This window comes from Abramis brama, assembly GCF_963993115.1.
Source record: "Abramis brama genome assembly, chromosome: 9".
NCBI classification, from domain to species: Eukaryota; Metazoa; Chordata; class Actinopteri; order Cypriniformes; family Leuciscidae; genus Abramis; species Abramis brama.
In genome coordinates, this window is record NC_139971.1 from 28,732,597 (window position 1) to 28,754,723 (window position 22,127).

General features: G+C 38.6%; 1 protein-coding gene across 2 annotated transcripts in view; it reads left to right on the top strand.

Annotated features, from left to right (window-relative positions):
* Positions 1-6,839, top strand: part of sema3e (sema domain, immunoglobulin domain (Ig), short basic domain, secreted, (semaphorin) 3E) — a 46,981-nt gene extending 40,142 nt beyond the window's left edge. For both annotated transcript variants that reach the window (XM_084124375.1, XM_084124376.1), the window contains exons 15-17: positions 1,384-1,451; positions 1,769-1,896; positions 4,529-6,839. In XM_084124375.1, the coding sequence (XP_083980501.1) occupies positions 1,384-1,451; positions 1,769-1,896; positions 4,529-4,975 (643 nt within the window). In that variant the 3' untranslated portion in view covers positions 4,976-6,839. The remainder of the gene's footprint in view (positions 1-1,383; positions 1,452-1,768; positions 1,897-4,528) is intronic.
* Positions 6,840-22,127: the final 15,288 nt, after the last annotated feature.

A 22,127-nucleotide genomic window follows, 5' to 3' on the forward strand; every position in this document is an offset into this window, starting at 1 on the left:
AAGTCATGCTTAAATCTCTCAATTTCATTACATCTAAACCAAAAATTATTCTAGAACTTTTCCCAGAACTAAATTCACTTTTCTGAGACATATTTAGCAATGACTTTTAACCAACCGGTTTTTGGATATATGGAGCCAGTTGTACATCACATTAACTATGGACATTTTCTGGCTGTGCAAAATGAATGGAAAATGTCAAAATGCAGTACCTCAGTATCAGTAACAGTATATATTTTATTATTATTTGAAACCTAATATTTTGTCACATGTTTTTTTAAAAGTGTTTTCACCTTTAAAATAAATACTGCTTGGTTTGATATTTTGTCATTGCATTACATGACATTCAGAAATTTTTTAAGTGTGGATGTAAGTGTTCAAATTATTATTATTATTTAATTTCCCCATGGGCTAATTTATTTGCTTCTTAATATTTATAATAATATTTACATGTTATTTTATACAGTAATTGCATAAAGGAATAATGTGTTCTGAATTGTTTAGGTGTATGTAGACATTAATGTTTTTTTAAGGGTGACAGTCTTTTCCTTTAAACCTCTTGTAGCAGGAGTCATTACATCTTGTGCTTCTTAACATTTAATCTCTTAGCCTTAAACACACTCAAATACCTCTGACACATTTGGCAGGGCTGATATTTGTGGGATATATATATAAAAATGCTCTGTAAATATCAGCCTCGGACTGGTAGTGCACACTGCAAGTATGGAGATTGTAGATTGCTTTTATAATAAGAAAAGGTTAAAGACATGAGATGCCTTGACATTTAGAAAAGAGACTGTGTTTTATTTCCATGAACTTTGCATTGCAAAATTTGGATATTAATGCATTTCTTGATTAAGTTCTACAGTATTAGTGTGCCTACACCAAAATCTTGTTTCTGGTTCCAGCCCAGTGTTTCCATTAGTGAACTCACAGAGTGTGTGTTTTTGTGAGAGCTCTTTTTATGTTTCACTCAGCCGCAGGGAAGCGTGTGTGCGCGCTTGTGTGTCGAGCATATCGGAGCAAAGGGTGAGTGGGAGGGTTTGCTTAATCCCGATTCAAAAGCCTGTCAGCTGTCTCAGTTTGGTCATCAGTTTGAGCTTGTTAGCGATTGATGCTAACACCTATCGCCCATATTAATACCCATCACACGCTCACTTTGTATGCAAAGCCAGACAAGTCGCACACAATCAGCACCAAATGCCTGTCAGAGTCATTACTCACAGAGTTCCAGACAAAAACCGGAGCGAGTGTGATTGAATTTCTGTCACCTCCCTGTGATGTTACAAACCTTGGGCGGTAGGATGATATTATGACAATTGCAGGCAGACAGACAGGCTGTGTCTGGGTTATGTCAATGTCTCATTTTTCTCTTTCATTCTTTAGGCGCTTCAGACGTCAAGACGTCCGCCATGGCAACGCGGTTCAGCAGTGCAATGGGCTTCAGCTTAGTGGTATGTTCTGGCCATAGCCTGATCAGTGGAGGGTATTAGAGTCTTTGGAGCTTTATAAGTAAAAGTTGAAGAGGTCACAGTACAGTTGATGAGAGTCTTTGACTCTTAATGCACAGATGATGCTTTTACTTTTTTCACACAATTACCTTCTTTTTTATTATTCTGTGACAGAAACAGGCTTCCATATTTGTTTACAGAGAAATATCAAGAATTTGAGTTGAAAGATGTTGAATGTGTTCAGTGGTGAAAAGATCTTCATATAATGAATTTATTGGAATAGGCTCAGGCTGTTCAGTATGTGGGTGTGTGTGTTACAGAAGAACAAAGCATCTCAGAAAAGCTGGTATACGGTGTGGAGAACAACAGTACCCTACTGGAATGCAGACCACGATCACTGCAGGCGTCTGTAATGTGGTACATTCAACATGGTGTGGACATGGAGGAGGTACAAACACACATCTACAAGAGGACATATAGACTTGTATTATTCTTAAATAAAACCCAATATATTATATTAACATGACATAATACTATCACAATCCCTACCCATAAAAGAGAATTTATTTCATATTATAATTATATCTAAATAATTAATTCATTCAAATTACAAACAAATATTAGCACACACATCTGTCTCCAAAACATGTCTAGGTAAACAACTTCTGAATGCAGTAATTCAGATTTTACTTCACACATGCAGCCTACATTTAAAGGGGGGGGGGGTGAAACACTCAGTTGGGGGAAAAACACAAGGTCTCGAGAGTTTTTTAAAAGTAGAAATGATTTTAACTTGAGCGCAGTGTTTTTAGAACACCATGTCATGCGCGAGTTTTACAACATTTGTGTGTGTTTACTCGTGGTTTATGAGGACATGAATTGGTTTATGGATTATTGTATGTGACTTAGCAGTAGCAAGCGGAACAGTTTTGCACATCTAGACTAGTATTTTCATAGAAAAACAATGGAATAGTAGCGCATTTCAATGAAGAAGCGCGCTTTGTGTGAACGGCCCCTAGGTTTATTATGAAATAATTCATTTATTTCAACATATTTTCACACTCTTTGTGTATTGTTGTTTGGAGTGGTTTTACAATAAATAAACAGACACCTACAGTGGCCAGCTAAACAAATATATTTAAACACACACACACACCATACATCGCATGCTCCATAGATACATTAACTATACGTGATCATGTTGTTTACTTGCTGTGTTCTTACGCGCCGATAGCTAACAACACACAGACATTTGAAGCAGTTTTACTCACCGCCTGCGGTTCCAACGCACAACCGTGAACCTTTATCGTTGGGACTGCTCCATCCTTAAGCATTAGATGATCTGCAAATTCGGCAAATACTTCCCTAAAGCCGAGCACAGCGCTTTGATGGGCATACTGCTTTCGCTCTCTCGCTCTGGTCTATGCGCGCCCTTCTGGGAGAAGTGCCCTTAGGACCCGTATAAGGAAATTCTGCCCCATCTGACGTCACACATGCCCATACTCAAAAAAAACTTTCCGAAACTTGTGACAAACCGGAAGGAGTATTTTTGGTACAGAAATACTCCATCAAACGTACAACTTCAACTTCAACAAAATCCAACTCAGTGTAAAAAACTCAGTATGCATGAAATAGCATTTCACCCCCCCTTTAAACATGCTGATTTTACTTGGATGATATTGAGGTAGAGATCATATGGTCAGGCTCAGAAATTATTTCATCACAAGGAATGGCCTGAACCCCTGGTGAGAGATGGCTGTTAAATATAGATTAAAGCTTCATTGTACCATTCTGACCACAGGGAGGCTGGGTAATATAGCCTCCAGTGATTCATCTTAAATGGAAAAGAATAATGACATTGGCTATGTCACCGAACATCTCTCTGCTAAGACATCTCTCTGCAGAAACAAGGTAAATTAGACTTTCAATAATGGCACATGTATTAGTAGTATTAGCTAAAGTGAGCATCACTATTACTATTGCTCTCACGCATTAGAACAGACAACTGAAAGTATTATATTTTGTTAATAATTATACCTCAAATCATGTGGGTTGAGGAGAAGTGTATTGCTACTCTTCAAACCAATCAGACTTATGATTTCTGCTGGGCAAATGATAAATCAGGGGAAAAAATCATAGTCTTGCATTAAAGTGCCTCTATTATGCTATATTTAATGGTTCCTAATTTTGTTTTGGCGATCTCCTGCAATAGGGTTACATGAATTCAAGGTCAAAAACACTTTATTTTTCTCATAATATACATTGCACATAACCTCATTTCTGAACTTAAAGAGTCTGAAAACGTTTAATTCGAAGATTCAGTCTCTAAACCCTCTTTTCCGCCAACCTACTCTGCTCTGATTGGTCAGACGGCCCAGTTCATTGGTCTGCTGCTTACAGTGCGTGTCAGAAACAAAACTCCTATTACCTGAATAAATCTGAATTTCAGCTCCGCAGGCTTCCTCAGCGCTTGATACACAGTGATACAAACAGCAACAATGGCGTCGGTTTTTATCAATTCCAGCGCGAGTCCTCATCCTTTTGAACATTTTGAACATCCATCTTCTCAACATGTCGACAACACAAACCAAACTTAACCAGGCAGGCCTCAGCTACAACTACAGTGTTTGAGTATGGGTCAAATAGGCATTGTTCACTGGCAGCCAATGAAGACCATATGGCATTATGCCAATTTGTTGCATTGCTACATAGGATTATGCAGAAGGTGAGGCTGAAATGACTCTTTTCAGCAGTCCAGAATCGATTCTTTTAAGAGACAATAAATATATTTGTTGTGCACTTTGATCTTTAAAACTTTGCTGAGGTTTTACGTTCACAATTTGCTATATTACACACTGCTTGAAACGTAATGTTTGAAAAAGCATAAAAGCATCAGAGCTTTATCCAAGACTTGGATATCCAAGACTTGAATTTTGCCCATCCAGAACACCCTAGCAACCAGCCAGAACACCCTAGCAACCGCACATCAACTCACTTTTAACTGGTGACTAACCACCAAAATATGCGTCATAAATTCGGTAGTGTCCTTTATACTAGTGTCTTTCTCCCTCTTTTCTCAGGTGAAAGGTGATGATCGTGTGATTCACACCCCCCATGGCTTGTTGCTCCTTAAAATAGCAAAGGGAGACGCAGGAATCTATGTGTGCCAGTCCACGGAGCACGGCTTCGTCCAGACGGTGGTTCGTGTCACTTTGGAGGTGCTGGATCAGAGCAAAGTTGAGGGTCTATTGCATAAAGGAGAGGAGGAGGAGGAAGGCGATTCTCTGCACAGACCTCCGCCCTGCCCTTTTCCCAGCCTACCCTCTGCCTCCTCAAAGCACTGGTACAAGGATTTCATGCAGCTGATCGGCTACAGCAACTTCCAGCAGGTGGAGCAGTACTGTGAGAAGGTGTGGTGCGTATCCGACAGGAAGAGGAAGAAACTGAAGGGAATGGCACCCAAATGGCGGTACACACCTGGGGCGGAGCAGCGGGCGAGAGCACGGGCACCTCGACACATACAGTAAAGACTGTTAGATGAAACAACAAATCGTTTAAACGCATGCTTAGCGCAGATGATCAAATCTAGACATTTATTATTATTATTATTATTATTATTATTATTATAAAAAAAGAATGAATGACATTTAAGACATTTCTTTAGAGTCTTACTCTTGCGTCATTCGATCTGAAAACCATTACTCTACAGTCAATATGCCAGAGAGTTAAAGGTACACTAAGTAATTTTCTCATAGACTTCATGGATGCGAGCAAGCTAAGGTATAACACTTACATTATGTATTACTTTTGTATGCTACATTGCTGTCTCATTACTTTTTTTCCCTGATTTACACTGCTGTGCAAAAGTTTGGGGGTCAGTATTTTTTTTATTATTTATTTAAGAATTGAAGCATTAAAATGATCAAAAAGCGACTTAAAGCATTTTACAGTTACAAAAGATTTATATAGATATAATATATAAAATATGAAATATTATTTCAAAATAATGCTGTTCTTTTGGACTTTCTATTCATCAAAGAATCCTTGAAAAAAACATTTTTTTTCCAAAAAAGTGCTGAGCAGCATAATAATACTTTCAACATTGATAATAATAAGAAATGTTTATTGAGCACCAAATCAGCATATTAGAAGGATTTCTTAAGGAACTGTTATTTTACATTGTAATAATGTTTAGAATTATTACAGGTTTTACTGGTTTAAGAGACTTCTGTAAAAAAAAAAAAAAAAAAATCAACAAAAATCTTATCAACCCTAAACTTTTAAACGGTAGTGTATTTCTTTGTTTAAATTCAGTTAATGACATCCTGTTATTGGAAATTAAATATTTGCTTACATTTTTATTTCAGTTTAATGTTAATATCAGTTGACAGTTTGGTCAAATCATTATTAAAACAATAACTAATAATAATAATAATAATAAAAAATCTTGATTTGTGACATTGAAAAAAAAGTATTGAAGTATTGTATTATGGGAAATAGAGTTTTTTAAAGTTCTATATACTACACATTTTAGAAATTGTAATGGTCATCTGGCTTTTCCAAGCATACAGAAAATGAGTAAAAGATACATACTGCATGCATAGTACAGAAGTAGTAAGAGTAGTATGGTAGCATGCTATTCCAAACATAGCCATGTAATTACTTGGTGTACCTTTTTAAATAGAAAGAGGTAGATAATGTGTAATTGATTTGAATATTTGTACAGGGCTCTTGTGTACCATTTCAGTTTCAAAGAAAATACCAAGGTTGCTTCTATGGGAACATGCAATGCTACCTGACTGACTGGGCCGTTAAAGGACAAGGGGTTGAAAGACCCTTTCAGGATCTGACAAATGACATTTCCTCTTGGACTGCTCTGAACAATGAAAAATGTCGGAGACCAGTTGACCTCTGGTCAACAATGTGAGATTTCCTATGAAGATTTCATGGAATGACTTTTCCACTGTTGACAATCTAAATTCAACAGTTGATTCAACACGAGTGTCAACCTTGCGCACATGCTGAGTATATTTATATGTATTTTCATTATTTTATAAATTATTCTAGTTGGAGTAAGATTTGGTAGTTTTTTCTAGTGGTTTAAGATGTTTTTCTAGTTTTAACTGGACATGTATTACTGCATTCCAATTTTAGGTTTTTATATCATTAATCATAATGCATTTCTAGTGATCACCCCTTCAGCATAAAAAAAAATCATCTTCCTTTTTAGTTAGTATTTTAAGACATGCAACAATTTTTGCTGTGAACTGCTAAGTTAGAACCAAATTATCATGATTATTCCAATGAGGTCAACTGTTTTGCTGTGTATTGTGATGTTTCAAAGTATGTAAAATATTTTAATTGCTATGTGTTGTGTAATAAATATCCTAAATCCTCACAGGGTTGAGGTATAGCTGGTTAGCATGGCACTGTTAACCCTGTAACTACACCACTGACCTGCTGCTGTTGAGATGAATGGGAATACCAATGGACAATTTTCTCCAGGTATCATTGACCTTCTTAGTACTCACACTGCAGTATGGTATACGCTACTGTTCAAAAGTTTGGGGTCAGATTTTTTTTTTGAAAGAAGTCTTATTTGATGACTTATTTGTTGAAAAATACAGTAAAAACAGTAATTTTCTATTTCTATATATTTTAAAATGTAATTAATTCCTTTGACGGCAAAGCTGAATTTTCAGCAGCCATTTCTCCAGTCTTGAGTGTTGCATGATCCTTCAGAAATCATTGTACTATGTTGATTTGAAACATCAAGAAGCATTCCATATTATTGTGCTGCTCAATATTTCGGTGTATTTTTGACGAAAAGTCGTCAAAAGAACAGCATTCTTTTAAATCGAAAACTTTTGTAACATTATGAAGGTTTTTACTGTCACTTTGCTGAATACAATTCATTTCTTTCCACCAATCTTGACCCCAAACTTTTGAATAGTAGTGTATTTCTGTCATGACAACACTCTGAGAGATTGGCATGTTAATGTATTTGGTCTTGGTGGAATAGATCTGCTATGCTGCTGCTGCAGAGCAAGTATAGAAACTTGCTACTGCCAATACATTCACAGACATTGCTGTGAGCAAGTAAGACATGATGCTGCTGCTGCACATATAGGATCCATGAAATGACCCCTGTAAAAGATCTATACAGGTGGAGCTGGGGAAGGAGGAGGGTTTCTGAAAGCACGCTGCAGACTGTTATCAGCAAACAATGCCACATATTTGAATGTAGAGCAGCAAGCATACACTAGCAACCAGTCAGCTGCGCTATGTAGATAACAATGTGATCGCTAACAAACTGAGTTACCTATCAGTCTGCACAATCTAGAGTTTCATGATTTCTTTGTATGTATTATGTAAATTAAATTATACACATTTTCTTGTTTGATACAAAGCATATCCTGTATGTCTTGCTCAAACTCAGCTTTGGAACTAAGGGTATGATGGGAAGAAGAACCATGTTTTTGACATGATGGATGGATGCAGTTTGTGTTCATTGAGGTCCATCACATGCAGTATTAATATTCAGAGTCGGGTTCACCAGACTGTCTTCAGCCTTGTCGCTTTCCACCACAGCAGTTCTCCTGCTCTTTCTTCTCATCTCTGCTTATTTCAGATGGGCCTCCTAATTAGCAATATGTATGCCAGTCTGCAATGGAAATAATGTATTTCATTTATGAGTGAGAGAGTCACCCGAGTGTATCGCTGATAATGCCTCACCATAAACATGCGGCAGACCCCATGCTGATTCATTACAATGAGATTGCTTCCTCAGTCCTTCATTTTTCTCACATTTAAAACATTTCAACCTAACACAGAGTACAGGAACCTTTTTCTCATGTTCAAATTCTGTGTTTTATTATATTGAAATGTTTGAGACTGATGTGTATCAGTCTGTGCTAAACCATTTAATTCTGTTTTCTTTGAGTTCTTCTATATCTAACCAGGGTCTAAAATATTTGACAGAAAAATGAGAAAATGTGCCATCCATTTAAAGCATGAGTCACCCAAAATGAAATTGATCTTATTTACTCACCCTCATGACTTTCTTTCTTCTGTAGAACACAAAAATGAGATATTTTGAAGTGTGCTTGTCTTTCTTTTCCAGGCAGTTTTTTTAGTATTCATATTTTGAATTAACTTTTATTTTTATATATACATTTTAGTTTAAGTTTTAGTAAATTTGATATGTTTTATTAGTTTTTTAAATCTAAATAAAAGTACTGTCTCACTTTACTTAACATACAGTACACATCAATTGCAAGAATATGACTAATGCTGAAGAATAAACCGTACAAGGAAAGGCTATTAAATAGCAGTCTCAAACTAGTTTTTGTAAATAATAATTGGTATGAGCTACCACATTCATTTAAAATGAAAATAAACTGGAATTTAAGGGTTACGGAAACAACACTTATCATGGTAAATACACTGTACTAACATGAACAGTTAAAAACATATGGACACTGATCCTGATTATTGGCGCATTCAATCGAAGAATGCGAGCTACGAGCACATTACAACGGCTGACAGGACAGGGAAGTTCTGGAAGTTTCTGAGGTGAGAGACATTAAAATAACGTTATAATAATGACACTGACGTATAGCCTGACAACATCTCATCTGACAGCATACTGAATAAGGACAACACATTTTATTTTCTCATGTGTCAACAGCTTTCATCCATGTTTTTCAAAATAAAAGTCTCTCATCAGAAAAACATAGAATTACATTGTTTTTGTTTCTTGGGTCGCGACCCACCAGTTGAGAAGCAATATATATTCATCATATATTGCAGCGGAGTGGCTCTGCATTTACTGTGGGATTCGTGGAGGGGGAACAGAACGTAACACTCCCACAGTATCCACCACAGCCAACACCGTCACGGCCACCTCACCAGAGTCCTCTGTTATGGCTGCCACACCATAGTCTTTGGACATCATGGCCACCATGCCAGTGGTCCCAGTGCTTCTAGGTTTGGTGGTCCCAAGTCCAGCTCTTCCTAGTCCAGTGGTCCCGGAGGTTATCCCACTGTCCAAGGTGGTTTCGGTAATGGTCACTGCTATTCTGTGTGTTTGGGCCACACACACTTTTCTCCGCCACAGCGCATCCTGAGGTGGTGGTGTCTGTGACCGCTCCCTCTGAGCTCTGTCCCTGCTCACTCTGTCATGGATATGAAGGCCGTCCAAGCCTCTGCTGCGCCATTGCCTCCTGATCCCCAGTGGTGTTTGGCTTCGTCTACTCCACCCTGGAGGTTTTCTGCTCCGTCTTGGAGGTCTTCTGCTGCGCTGTGTGGTCTTTGGCTTCGTCTGCTCCGCCTTGGTGGTCCCCTGCTCCGTCTAGTCAACTTGGGGTCTCCAGTTCTGTCAGTTTCGCCTTGGTTCCCTGCTCCATCAGCTCTGCCCTGGTGTCCCCGTGCTCTGCTGGCTCCACTCTGGCTCCCCGCTCTGCCGGCTTCGCCCTGGCTTCATGCTCTGCCGGCTCCGTTTTAGTCAGTCTTGGTCAATCGTTGTCTTTGCATATTTTGTAAAGCTGTTGCATTCTTATGTTCCCGTTCCCTTTTTGGATTATCTTTGTGTATTTTGAACAAACTACGCTGCACTTGGATCCTTGGCCCTCCTTTTCCTTGCCTCTACTTAAAAAAAATATTATATCCTGGTTGTAGCACTTTTATATAAACTGGTGGTCATTATATTTTTCATTCCTTTTACACAATGAATCGAATGAACCTTATGACCTGATGGTCAGTCTTTGAGCCTTTTTAACAGCACCAGAATTTGGAAATATAAAGGAGGTGCCAAAGCTGAAAGTTATCTATGAATCATTTCCTGAAGATACGCAAGTTCTTCTTTTCTTACTGAGCAGTTCTTTTCATTCCGTTGGTGTAGATTTAGGCTAATTTTAGTCTCTTGAAAGGAAAACTAGTCACACACTCATAAGCAGGGATGTATGCTCAAATTCATTCAAAGCAAGTTTTATTGAACTCATTTCGTCTCATGAGAAGAACACCTCTCACAGCCGGCTTCCTGTCTTTAGCTTTACTCACCTCGCCCACAGACTTCTTTTTATAAAAGATTCCTGAAAAAGTGTGTGAATGTGGTGTGGTGTGCTTGTAGATGAAAGGCTTCCGATGACAGTGCAACAGCGTTTTGTGAAGGTGTCTTATCTCTTTTTAACACACACAGTTATCCTCCTAACATTTAGCACAGTCACCAAACCTTTAATTGTGAAGAGCGACGAAGTCCTTTAATGTGAATTATGTTTTCAATTCATCTTGCTTCTATAATTTTATGTATTTTTCAGGATATTCAGATACTTTGATTTTATACATCAGGAATTGATTGTATCGTGAAAAGTTGGCACGGCATACCTTCATAGAGCAAGAAAGAATGTTAGTTTGCTAAAGCAATGCTATATAGCACCGAAGGATCTGCAGCAACATGCGTGCATTATGAAAATAAAGTCCATTATTAATGAATGAATGAATTAGGCATTTATATAGCGCTTTCATATGTACTACTGTACACCCAAAGCGCTTTACAATCAAATCAGGGGATCTCTCCTTAATCCTTAAAGCAACACTAAGTAACATTTTTTTACCTTAAAATAATGTTTCCAAAATGGTTTCAGTGGTTCATCAAGTCGTAACAGGGTGAAAGGCACTTCTGGATTCGCTTTGCAGCCCTATATCTGCTATAACCACACCATGCAAGTTTGCCAAACCGGGTCACGTTTCTGTAGTTCGAATGAGACATAAGAAAACTACAAATTTGACTTGCTTTACGTCAAGCGTTACAATAGTCATTATTTAGTTTTTCTTCGTTTCTGATGTCGCAATACATCATGCTTTCATGAAATCATGCAACATACTCTACTTTGTCTGTGGACATTGTTCATTCAAAGCCGATGCTGGATAAATAGCGAGCGTGTGTGCGACGGTAGGCTGCGGGCGGTGAAATTTATTTACGACAGCAGTAATGGACAATTCCAACCTGTAAGGCAACTGAAGAGGAAAAGTTCCTTAGTGTTGCTTTAAAGGGATACTTCACCGATTAGCATTAAGATTTGTATCGGTAGAAACCCGGTAGTTTTTTGAATGACCGTGCTTCCCTCCCTCATGTCCCCCTGAGACGAGAGATTTTTGTATTGTGTGTCTAGAAAAAAACCTCTGATGACACAAAAATCGTCATTTTGCGTCATCGGAGGCTTTTTTGGCCAGAAGCTAGAGACTACAACCAGTAGTAGGAGCTAGTTATGCATGTTTTCAACCCGCCCATAGGGGGTGGGATCTCACAATACAACGGCGTCTTTTCAGTTTCGAGTCAACAAGTAGCCTAGTTGTATCATTTCTTCCGATACTGCCCTCTGTAACCGGTAGGCGTGGCTTGGGAGTGGCCTTGTAGGGCAGCGAAGCAAGTGCATTCTGGGAGTTGTTGTCTTTCATCCACATGAGCCAAAAATACATTTTCTGGCTTTTCTCAGTCTAGAAGGCACCAACTTCTAAAATAATTTCACATTTCTACTACATAAATGACTAAATACACATTCATCTTTCCAGCGGTGAAATATCCCTTTAATGTTGACGTTAAAGGAATAATTCCACCATAAAAAAAATAAAACTCAGACATTATTTACTCACCATCGTGTTGTTCCAAACCTGTATGATTTTGTTTCTTCTACGGAACCCAATCGAAGATGTTTAGCAGAAAGTTTACATTGTTTAGTTTTTTTCATGACTGTGATTTGTAAACATAAAAGGCACCATAAAAGTAACCCATTTAACTAAAGCATTGTAGTGCAAGTCTTTTGAAGTCAAATGGCCTACAATAAAAATGGTTACTCAAATATTGCCTTCTATTTTAGCTCTCAAGAACCAGTGTAGTTTGATGTGACGCATTTAAGGTCAGAAAATGATGACTGAATTTGGATGAACTAATCCTTTAAAGATAAAAAAGAAAACCATAAATGTAAAACACTATTAATGTATGCATTAAAGGGAGCTGACTGCAGTTTTAACTAAATCCAATTACTGTACCTGGTGAGTTACCATTTCAATAATCCATCAAACACATTGTAAGTACTAATAATTATTTGTAATCTTTGCTGACATTCTCTTTCATCTTTACTCTGGCACTCTCAGACATGTTAAATCCTTTGAAAGGCTTTCATGTGATGCTCCGGCGCTGATATCATCACAGAGCACGGCTTAGTCCCACTGTTCTTTATCAAAGTTCATCAGCTCTCAAATAAACACTTGTCTCTGACTTCAGAATGATGCCAAAGGAGGCTGAGCAAACATGTTATCTAAAACCCCAGGCTGATTTTCCCAGCATCCTTTAAAAAGCAGATTTTCCAAATATTGCAACTTGGTTCAGGATAAATCCCAAATCAGTTTCTCACAAATTTAACAGCAATAATTACTTTTTGCCGGAATAGATCTGATGCCGCTGCTGTGAGCAAATAAGACATGCTGCTGCTGTACAATATAGCATACATGAAATACCCGTAGCAGATCTAAACAGGTGGAGCTGGGGAAGGTGGAGGGTTTCTGAAAGCACACTGCAACTGCTATAGAAAATGCTGACTAGCTATTGAAGGTTGAGCTGCAAGCTCATAGGCTACTGATACAGCCAGAACCAATCAGCTGTGCCCTTTAGAGAATGATGTGATTGCAAGCAGATCGAGTTAAGGACCTATCAGCCTGTGCCATCTAGAGTTTCATGACATAACTTTGTTTTTTGATCAAATAAATGCAGCCTCGATGAGCATAAGATACTTTTTTTTTTTTTTTTTTTTTTTTTTTTGTAACAATGTTCAAGTTCAGGGAAAAAAGAAGCGGGAACTGGAAAACGTTCAACATACCCTTTAATGTCAAAGTAAATAAACACTATAAAATGAAGGTAAAGCACCTCATGGACAACTGCCGCACAAACAAAAACACAATACAACATAAGAACAGGCCTGGTCCTCTCTCCTCCATGGGACTTGCGTCAGGTGTGGCGTGCAGGTGACGCTCATTATCATTCGCGGCACCAGCCTTGTTCTGTTCCCAGGGCTCTCTGCTCCGCCCTGCTTGCCACACTTACCAAACCCACACTTTTAAATGGTGGTGTATAATGAAATTGTCATTAAAAATGTTAGTGATGATGCTTTGTTTTTTGGGGTTTTTTTTGGTTGAAATATAGCCTGAACATGCCCTTTAGATTTACCTGTGTTAACTGAAGACAGAAAATTCCATTAGGATAACCCTGAAAATGTTCTATTTTTCAAGACAGCAGTAGCTGCTGCTGTTGTTGTTAAGAACAGAGGTCACATAGGATAGCCATCAGTCCCTGCTCTGCAGAGCACAGTACAATACATCACATACAGTCACGCAAACGCACTCAACGCTCCTACACTAAAGGCTCCGCTTTACTCACACAGCCTGGAGCACAGTTATGGAGGAGGACAGCGAGGGAGTGGAAGTAATACCCACAATTCATCTGCCTGTGTGACACTTCACCCACTACAACTCAGCGTGAGCACGCAGACACTGACTCAGAGAGATGGAGAGGAGAGATAGTGGCACCAAAAGAGACAGAAGAGATAGAAATGTAAAGCAGAGGACTAGTTTGAGTATTCATCAGCCCTGAAAAAAGAGAGGACTGACATTTATTATGGATACAAATCATGTACAGTACTACCAAACCTTAATTTGGCAAAAAGGATGCTAAAAATCCTTCCATACAGCAACAATATAGTTTTTTATATATATATATACAGTGAGGAAAATAAGTATTTGAACACCCTGCTATTTTGCAAGTTCTCCCACTTAGAAATCATGGAGGGGTCTGAAATTGTCATCGTAGGTGCATGTCCACTGTGAGAGACATAATCTAAAAAAAAAAAAATCCAGAAATCACAATATATGATTTTTTAACTATTTATTTGAATGATACAGCTGCAAATAAGTATTTGAACACCTGAGAAAATCAATGTTAATATTTGGTACAGTATAGCCTTTGTTTGCAATTACAGAGGTCAAACGTTTCCTGTAGTTTTTCACCAGGTTTGCACACACTGCAGGAGGGATTTTGGCCCACTCTTCCACACAGATCTTCTCTAGATCAGTCAGGTTTCTGGGCTGTCGCTGAGAAACACGGAGTTTGAACTCCCTCCAAAGATTCTCTATTAGGTTTAGGTCTGGAGACTGGCTAGGCCACGCCAGAACCTTGATATGCTTCTTACAGAGCCACTCCTTGGTTATCCTGGCTGTGTGCTTCGGGTCATTGTCATGTTGGAAGACCCAGCCTCGACCCATCTTCAATGCTCTAACTGAGGGAAGGAGGTTGTTCCCCAAAATCTCGCAATACGGTCACTGTGATTTTGCCAAGTAAGACATGTTCCTGGATCAACATATTTTGTTGATCCTGGATTAACATTCCTGCCCCAAAATTTAGTCCTAACCCTATCCCTACCCCTAAACCTAACCCTACCCAAACTTTTCCCTAAAATCTGAGGGAAATGACAGGTGAATAACACTGATGTTGAAGCACCTCACCCTGGTTTTAAGCCTAAACTTGACATAAACTGTAAACTTGTTCCTCAAATCTGATTGGTTGATTGGAAAGTTGTTCCAGGATCAACAAAGATGTTGATCCAGGAACATGTGGTACTTGGTGAAATCACGTTCACCCTCGCAATACATGGCCCCGGTCATCCTCTCCTTAATACAGTGCAGTCGCCCTGTCTCATGTGCAGAAAAACACCCCCAAAGCATGATGCTACCACCCCCATGCTTCACAGTAGGGATGGTGTTCTTGGGATGGTACTCATCATTCTTCTTCCTCCAAACACGTTTAGTGGAATTATGACCAAAAAGTTCTATTTTGGTCTCATCTGACCACATGACTTTCTCCCATGACTCCTCTGGATCATCCAAATGGTCATTGGCAAACTTAAGACGGGCCTTGACATGTGCTGGTTTAAGCAGGGGAACCTTCCGTGCCATGCATGATTTCAAACCATGACGTCTTAGTGTATTACCAACAGTAACCTTGGAAACGGTGGTCCCAGCTCTTTTCAGGTCATTGACCAGCTCCTCCCGTGTAGTTCTGGGCTGATTTCTCACCTTTCGTAGGATCATTGAGACCCCACGAGGTGAGATCTTGCATGGAGCCCCAGTCCGAGGGAGATTGACAGTCATGTTTAGCTTCTTCCATTTTCTAATGATTGCTCCAACAGTGGACCTTTTTTCACCAAGCTGCCCTTTCCAGCCTTGTGGAGGTGTACAATTTTGTCTCTAGTGTCTTTGGACAGCTCTTTGGTCTTGGCTATGTTAGTAGTTGGATTCTTACTGATTGTATGGGGTGGACAGGTGTCTTTATGCAGCTAACGACCTCAAACAGGTGCATCTAATTTAGGATAATAAATGGAGTGGAGGTGGACATTTTAAAGGCAGACTAACAGGTCTTTGAGGGTCAGAATTCTAGCTGATAGACAGGTGTTCAAATACTTATTTGCAGCTGTATCATACAAATAAATACTTAAAAAATCATACATTGTGATTTCTGGATTTTTTTTTTTTTTGATTTTGTCTCTCACAGTGGACATGCACCTACGATGACAATTTCAGACCCCTCCATGATTTCCAAGTGGGAGAACTTGCAAAATAGCAGGGTGTTCAAATACTTATTTTCCTCACTGTATATACCTATCATAGATGTCATAGAGACAGACTGACCTCATAAAGATGGATATAAAACTGGTTTATTTGAATGCAGTTGCATGCTGTCAGCACATCAAAGAAAAATGAAGGCATGCATTTGAAAGAACGGAGTAATTTGGTGAATAGAATATTAAGGGGCCGAAAACAGATTCCTGTGGGACATCCATGGAGAAAGTGTAATGCCAATGTGTTTAGTGGGTCATGCAGTGCAGTGTTGCCAAGTTTGAGGTTTTCCCACAGAATTATAGGCTACTTTTAAAGTATGCCATGGCCTGATTTTTCTCAAAGGTTGAGCGTTTGATATGACAAGTTACTTGGCAATGATGGCGGTTTATCAGGGTCAGTTTTTAGTAATGTTTTCTAAGACTGCTACTTTAATCTAAGAACTTTGTATTTGCTTTGTAAGCAGTATTTTGAGTTTTAGTTTTGGACTAGTTTTGATTTGATTTGATGATCTTTGTCCTGGTGAGAACATTGTGACATTGACTGATGAGTTCAGAGCATTCCAGGGCTTTAATGAAAAAGGGAGGAAGAACTTTTGTAGGCCATTTCTTACATCAGTCAGTCCTGAAATGTTGATATTAAAATATAATGGGACAAAACCAGTGATGTTCAAATAGAAGGACAAGCACCTTTGCCCTTGCAGGATTAAACGGCATCCCCTAGAATATCAAAATTGGTGTGTCTCAACTGACCCCTGTTCTCTTTCACTCTGTCAAATAGGAAGAGCTTATCCAACCACTGTCAGGATGGAATGTGTTTAATCTGAGAGTTATAACCCTCCATTTGGGTATTCACGTCTTCATATCCACTCTGTAATCTCACATACTCGTGTACGCACATTACATAATCACGACCGTTGCTCTGTAAAAACATAACATCTGTTACTCGGGCAGCAAACAAATGCTGACAGCTCAAAATATACAAGAAGAGACACACCGCAGGAAATATTTATTTTTAAATCAATATAATTGACTTTTAGATCTGCATGGCTTGTACACCTCGACACACCATGTCATAAATCACAATTACAGTTGAAATTGGACAATGTCACCAAGACACTGGGTTTCATTCTCTAATAATGTTGATAAGTATCCTTAGGTGTGCTGATTATTTTTTTTTGTGTGTGTGTGTGTGTGTGTGTGTGTGTGTGTGTGCGCGTGTATAAAGATTTAAAAAAAATACATATACAGTGTGTGCAGAATTATTAGGCACGTTGATTTTCTGATCATATTTTATTTCCAGGAACATTTTGCCAATTCCAAACCATATTAATCTTAATAACTACTATTAATTTTGTATTTAATCATATATAAGTGATATATAATTGTTCATGAAGGCTGGAAATGAAAAATGTCTTATTTTCAGGTGTGCAGAATTATTAGGCAAGTTTTCTTTTGCAGTTAGCATGTGTCTTTTCTTCTCCACCTGTTTTTGTCTGACCCTGCTGACCCAATGAGCATTTCACTGTCCAATGGTCATGCCTTAACTGAAATCTCTAGCATTAGTATTGCATTCTTCTCATGGGGATTTAATAATTTTTGACTTTTCAGTCTGAGTTAAATCTCTTTTTTGGCTTATTTTATCTGAAAAAGAAAACTTGCCTAATAATTCTGCACACCTGAAAATAAGGCATTTTTCATTTCCAGCCTTCATGAACAATTATATATCACTTATAAATGATTAAATACAAAATTAATAGTAGTTATTAAGATTAATATGGTTTGGAATTGGCAAAATGTTCCTGGGAATAAAATATGATCGGAAAATCAACGTGCCTAATAATTCTGCACGGCCTGTATGATATGAAATACTATCTATATATATCTATATATATCTATATACACTCACCTAAAGGATTATTAGGAACACCATACTAATACTGTGTTTGACCCCCTTTCGCCTTCAGAACTGCCTTAATTCTACGTGGCATTGATTCAACAAGGTGCTGAAAGCATTCTTTAGAAATGTTGGCCCATATTGATAGGATAGCATCTTGCAGTTGATGGAGATTTGTGGGATGCACATCCAGGGCACGAAGCTCCCGTTCCACCACATCCCAAAGATGCTCTATTGGGTTGAGATCTGGTGACTGTGGGGGCCATTTTAGTACAGTGAACTCATTGTCATGTTCAAGAAACCAATTTGAAATGATTCGAGCTTTGTGACATAGTGCATTATCCTGCTGGAAGTAGCCATCAGAGGATGGGTACATGATGGTCATAAAGGGATGGACATGGTCAGAAACAATGCTCAGGTAGGCTGTGGCATTTAAACGATGCCCAATTGGCACTAAGGGGCCTAAAGTGTGCCAAGAAAACATCCCCCACACCATTACACCACCACCACCAGCCTGCACAGTGGGAACAAGGCATGATGGATCCATGTTCTCATTCTGTTTACGCCAAATTCTGACTCTACCATCTGAATGTCTCAACAGAAATCAAGACTCATCAGACCAGGCAACATTTTTCCAGTCTTCAACTGTCCAATTTTGGTGAGCTCGTGCAAAATGTAGCCTCTTTTTCCTATTTGTAGTGGAGATGAGTGGTACCCGGTGGGGTCTTCTGCTGTTGTAGCCCATCCGCCTCAAGGTTGTGCGTGTTGTGGCTTCACAAATGCTTTGCTGCATACCTCGGTTGTAACGAGTGGTTATTTCAGTCAAAGTTGCTCTTCTATCAGCTTGAATCAGTCGGCCCATTCTCCTCTGACCTCTAGCATCAACAAGGCATTTTCGCCCACAGGACTGCCGCATACTGGATGTTTTTCCCTTTTCACAGCATTCTTTGTAAACCCTAGAAATGGTTGTGCGTGAAAATCCCAGTAACTGAGCAGATTGTGAAATACTCAGACCGGCCCATCTGGCACCAACAACCATGCCACGCTCAAAATTGCTTAAATCACCTTTCTTTCCCATTCTGACATTCAGTTTGGAGTTCAGGAGATTGTCTTGACCAGGACCACACCCCTAAATGCATTGAAGCAACTGCCATGTGATTGGTTGATTAGATAATTGCATTAATGAGAAATTGAACAGGTGTTCCTAATAATCCTTTAGGTGAGTGTATATATATAAATAACATTGTTTTACATTATACTTTATATATTTAAATTTGTTCTAAAATTTGTCGTTAGTGTAGAACAATTTAAATGATGACTCATGATTTCTGCATGGAAATAATTGCACAGGTTTTATGCATAAATATATGCTCACGGTTAGAGAACGAGACCTATTGTGTTTTTACATAATCTCTTACAACCCTCCAGTTGGTCAGCTCAAGCTCTAAAGCTTTAATCCGTGAGTGTCGGATATCGAGTGATACAAGTGATGAAAAGTGTTTGGCTAAGATGTGTGCTCCCTGAGCAAATTGAGTTTGTGCAAGGGACAGAGTGTCTCATTACTTCAGCTTCAGTCATCTAACATGAGAGGTTGTATTCTGTGTTAGAATATATGGTTCATTGCAGTCTCACATCACGACATCTGACAGTTTAATCATAGAAGTCAATGGCACTATTCTCATTGCATTTATTTCCTTTCTAACAGGTGCCCTCATAAATTCAGCTAACCCAACACGTGTCATTCATACAGACCTTGTCCCTTAGGAAAGCTGCTGAAGTGACGAATGTAATGTATATTTTTATTGCTGTATTATGTGATAGCATCAGTGTGGTGAGTGACAGGCAGGCTCTCATTGACCACGGGCCAGCTAGCGTGTGTTTGGACAGTAGCAGTGGCAACAGCTGTGTGGCAGTGACGGCCCATAAATATTTGAGAAGAGACTCGATCTCTCAGTGTAGCACTGGATTACAGTAACCTCCCTAACTTTACACCCCCGTGGGCATGCAGAGCCAGTGAAGGTGATATTGAAGTATAACTTCTCTCCTGGTCATGAAAGTTACACCTGAAAAGTGATGCTATTTTTCTTCTGTGTTCTCTTCCACAACAACCGGGACATGAAACTCAAGGTCATCGAGTTCAGTTGCTTTGAGATGCGACGAGAAGGCCAAGGACATTCATTAGCAACCATTGGGAAAATGTGCCTCTCTCTGCATTTACTGCAGTTTCCAACTGAAATTAACTCTATACCAACAATTTGTATTCCTTTCACAATTATGATTACACGGGCAGATTATCAATTAAGAAAGACTTATTTTTGTATGATTCCTTGCACAATACTATGTCCTGAGCTTAAAATACTTTTACCATTAGCACATTATTTGAGCTCCATTTATGGCTTTTCTTTCCTGACAGAGTAAACTTGCTCAGTACCTCACCTGATACAGCATTGCACTTACGATACAAAGCGCTAAGATACGAGTACCGTGACCCACAAGTCAAAGTCGAAGGTTGCTTTAGCAAATGCATTTTTATCTTGCGTTTGCTTTTGTTAACTCTATCTGTTAGCTGAAATAAGTCACAGCTAAAATGAGTCAGAATACTAATGTTAACTGCTATGCAATTTTATAGTGAATTAAAGGGGAAAACCAAGTGTAAAACAACAATTTTGATTCATTTTGGCAATGCTGCTCTTTGAAGAGGCAAATATGTGTTTCTGATGGTTTTGAAGTTTAATAGGTAACTCTGAATCCAGCATGATTGTTCACTCATTTGTTACACATAAAAACGTTCAGCAGTGCAGATGTTAACATGGCACTCCATATGCTGGGAATAGTGTCATTACGCACCTGCCTTTATTATTCCAGATCATAGAGAGAACAATTATGAACCTCTAAGCAACGTCTCAGTGCTGCACCACTAGAAAATGCTTTGCATTTTTATTTGAACATTGTATGTGCAGTTTGAAGTCCCTTAAAATATTCGAAATAATAGCATGCTGAGAAATTCCCCTCCAGTCCAAAAATAGTTTACAGAGACTAAGCTGCAAAGCGAATATCATTGTGAATACATAAGCACTTGATCAACCATATTTAAGCATCAACAAAGCCTTTTCAGTGCTGCATAAATGTCTGAAGTTTTGATTAAGATTATTATTATTATTATTATTATTATTAGTATTATTATTATCATTAAATGATGGTTATAAGTCCTTGATAATTTCAGTCTGGCCTAAAAAGTTTGTGTGGCACATTTCAGGTCAGATTGATTTGGTCAGACTTTTCAAAAAGACTGTTATTAAGACGGCGTTGCACCAACTACACTGGACTCAACAGCAAACCCACAACCTGTACAGTAAGTATGCACTACAATTTATTTCACATGCAAAGAGAGTATTCACATAGTCTTAAAGGAACTAAGGGGGGGAGGGGTGGGGGGTGGGGATCTATTCTAATTGTCAGCAACAGCCCATGAGAGTTAATTTAGTTGCATAAAAGCTATAACTCACTTCCCTATCATTATAATTGCACATCCAAAAAAAAAAAAAAAATTTATAAAGCAATAATGAAATCCCAATAGCTTTTGATTTGTAACCATATTGGATCATTCAAATGTCAAGCGCACAGTGCAGCAGATGGTCTCTGAATGTTTGCTTTCAGCTTGAAGACATGTTGAGGTCTGTATCCACATTGTTCCCAAAAGCAAACATTTACTAAATGATATGCCTGAGGTCTGGAGAGAGTGTGACTCATTAAAACAACATTGAGAGTCGAGGGCAAGACTTTTGAGATAGGTTTTATCCCCATCTTGTTTTACACTTCGTCAATTATACAGTGCTTAGTGTCTAGACCTTGCTATTGCATTACTCCATCAAGGACAGCATGTGGCAGGAAAATGCAGCTTCGGTAAGCACCTCACCTAAAAACTCATCAACAAGCCATGTCAGTCAAGCCTTCATGGTTTAAACATCCTCTCGCTCTGATTTATCTCATTCATTTATTCAGAGAATGTCAATGGTGCATCTAGCTGTAAATGTATTACTATCTATCTATCTAACTATATATCTATCTATATACAGTGAGGAAAATACGTATTTGAACACCCTGCTATTTTGCAAGTTC